This window comes from Malurus melanocephalus, unplaced genomic scaffold, assembly GCF_030028575.1.
Source record: "Malurus melanocephalus ecotype Western Australia unplaced genomic scaffold, MMel_1.1 scaffold_1912, whole genome shotgun sequence".
Taxonomy (NCBI): Eukaryota; Metazoa; Chordata; class Aves; order Passeriformes; family Maluridae; genus Malurus; species Malurus melanocephalus.
In genome coordinates, this window is record NW_026625144.1 from 9439 (window position 1) to 12022 (window position 2584).

At 64.7% G+C, this 2584-nt stretch overlaps 1 protein-coding gene across 1 annotated transcript in view; it reads left to right on the forward strand.

Annotated features, from left to right (window-relative positions):
- Nucleotides 1-2584, forward strand: part of LOC130587442 (collagen alpha-1(I) chain) — a gene marked incomplete at both ends in the record, with an annotated part of 16366 nt that overhangs the window by 8942 nt on the left and 4840 nt on the right. Inside the window, 6 exons of the mRNA XM_057388417.1 lie at nucleotides 6-59; nucleotides 1104-1157; nucleotides 1763-1924; nucleotides 2040-2147; nucleotides 2243-2350; nucleotides 2506-2559. Coding sequence (XP_057244400.1) covers nucleotides 6-59; nucleotides 1104-1157; nucleotides 1763-1924; nucleotides 2040-2147; nucleotides 2243-2350; nucleotides 2506-2559 — 540 coding nt within the window. The remainder of the gene's footprint in view (nucleotides 1-5; nucleotides 60-1103; nucleotides 1158-1762; nucleotides 1925-2039; nucleotides 2148-2242; nucleotides 2351-2505; nucleotides 2560-2584) is intronic.

A 2584-nucleotide genomic window follows, 5' to 3' on the forward strand; every position in this document is an offset into this window, starting at 1 on the left:
CCCAGGGTGCTGTTGGTGCTCCCGGTCCCAAAGGTGCTCGCGGAAGCGCTGGACCCCCTGTAAGTACGGCTCTTGTGGGGAAGGGGGGCTTGGGGGAGGTTTGGGACACCCAAATTTTTGTGTTTTAAACCCCCTGAGGTGCTTTAACTCTGGCTCTGCTCCCCCAAACATCACGGGGCACAACCAGCCCTGCGCCCCAAAACCGTTTGGGGATGGTGCCAGTCTGGGGTAGAACAGCAGGGAAATGGGGGGATTGCCTTTGTGCGCCCCCAAATCAGCCCTAAATGAGCCCCAAATCAGTCCCAAATCAACCCCAAATCAGATGGGCACGGATGGTGCCAGTCTGGGGGTAGAACTGGGAGACTGCCTTTGAGCCCCCCCAAATCAGCCCCAAATGAGCCCCAAATCAGATGGGCAYAGATRGASCCAGTCTGGGGTARAACAGTGGGGAAATGGGGGGATTGCCTTTGTGCCCCCCCCAATCAACCCTAAATCAGCCCCAAATGAGCCCCAAATCAGATGGGCATAGATGGAGTCAGTCTAGGGGTAGAGCAGGGGGAAATGGGGGGCCTGCCTTTGTGATCCCCCCCCAAATCAGCCCCAAATGAGTCCTAAATCAGATGGGCACAGATGAACCCAGTCTGGGGTAGAGCAGGGGGGAAATTGCCTTTGTGCCCCCAAAATCAGCCCTAAATGAGCCCTAAATGAAACCCAAATCAGATGGGCACGGATGGAGCCAGTCTGGGGGTAGAGCAGCAGGGAAACGGGGGGATTACCTTTGTGGCCCCCAAATCGGCCCCAAATCAGATGGGCACAGTTGGTGCCAGTCTTGGGCTAGAACAGCAGTCTTGGGGAGATTACCTTTGTGCCACCCAAATGAGCTCCAAATCAACCCCAAGTCAACCCCAAATCAGATGGGCACGGATGGAGCCAGTCTTGGGATAGAGCAGTGGGGAAATGGGGGGATTGCCWTTGTGCCYCCCAAATCAGCCCCAAATGAACCCCAAATCAGATGGGCACTTCCTCCCGGCCACCGGGGTACCCCGTGGTGACTGCCAGCGGGGGGATTGTCCCCACTGACCGCGCCTTTCCCCCCCTTGCAGGGTGCTACTGGTTTCCCTGGTGCTGCTGGAAGAGTTGGACCCCCCGGCCCCTCTGTGAGTACCCGCGGGGGACATGTGGCACTGGGGACATGGGGACATGTGGCACTGGGGACACGGGGACATGTGGCACTCGGGACACGGGGAAGGGGGTGCTGGGGACACAGGGAGAGGGGTGATGGGGACACAGGACAGGAGGCACTGGAGACACAGGGCAGGGGACACTGGGGACACGGAGAGGGAAGTGTTGGGGACACGCGGCCATGTGGCACTGTGGACACAGGGCAGGGGACACGGGACACAGGACAGGAGGCACTGGGCACACGGGGCGATGTGGCACTGGGGACATGGAGCGGGAGGCACCGGGGACACGGAGCGGGAGGCGCTAGGGACACTGGGAGATGTGGCACTGGGAACACGGAGCGGGAGAAGTTGGGGACACGGAGGGATGTGGCATTGGGGACACGGAGCGGCAGGTGCTGGACGCCACCCGGGTGCTGCACGTGGCCGCCCTGTCCCACTTGGCACCGGGACACCCCTGGCCACCCTTCAGCTGGCAGCAGGGGTGTCCCCTGGCAGTGGAGGTGTCCCCTGGCAGCAGAGGTGTCCCCTGGCAGCAGAGGTGTCCCCTGGCCTGATTCCACCTCCTCCGTCCCTCTCAGGGTAACATCGGCCTCCCCGGCCCTCCCGGCCCCAGCGGCAAAGAAGGTGGCAAAGGCCCCCGCGGTGAGACCGGCCCCGCTGGCCGCCCCGGAGAGCCTGGCCCCGCCGGTCCCCCCGGTCCCCCCGGCGAGAAAGGATCCCCCGGAGCTGACGGTCCCATCGTGAGTGACCGCCGCGCTCAGATCGCTCCGCTGGTCACCCCTTGTCGCTGTCCCCTCCGCGGTGAGGGTGACACTCGCCACCGCCACCACCCTGAGGTGCTGTTTGTCCCCGCAGGGCGCTCCCGGTACTCCCGGACCCCAAGGTATCGCCGGTCAGCGCGGTGTGGTCGGTCTCCCCGGACAGAGAGGCGAGAGAGGATTCCCCGGGCTGCCCGGTCCCTCTGTGAGTAGCGGGGGGCTCCCGGGGAACGGTGACACTGTCCCCACGCCGGGGTGAGTGTCCGGCGGTGTCTGACCCTTCCTTGTGTCCCCTCGCAGGGTGAACCCGGCAAACAAGGTCCCTCCGGCTCCCCCGGCGAGCGCGGTCCCCCCGGTCCCATGGGTCCCCCCGGTCTGGCCGGACCCCCCGGAGAAGCCGGACGTGAGGTGAGTGGTCCTGGGCTACCATCGGGGCTGGGGGGGCACGGACCGCCCCCCCGGGCTGAGGATTTGCCAGCTCACAGCACCCATGGGTGATGAGACCCCCTGAGACCCCCGCCCCCGTTATCCCCCCACCCTGACGAGGGTCTCTGCTCCCGTAGGGCGCTCCCGGTGCTGAAGGTGCCCCCGGCCGTGACGGTGCTGCTGGTCCCAAGGTGAGTGGGTGGGCTCTGAGGGGGG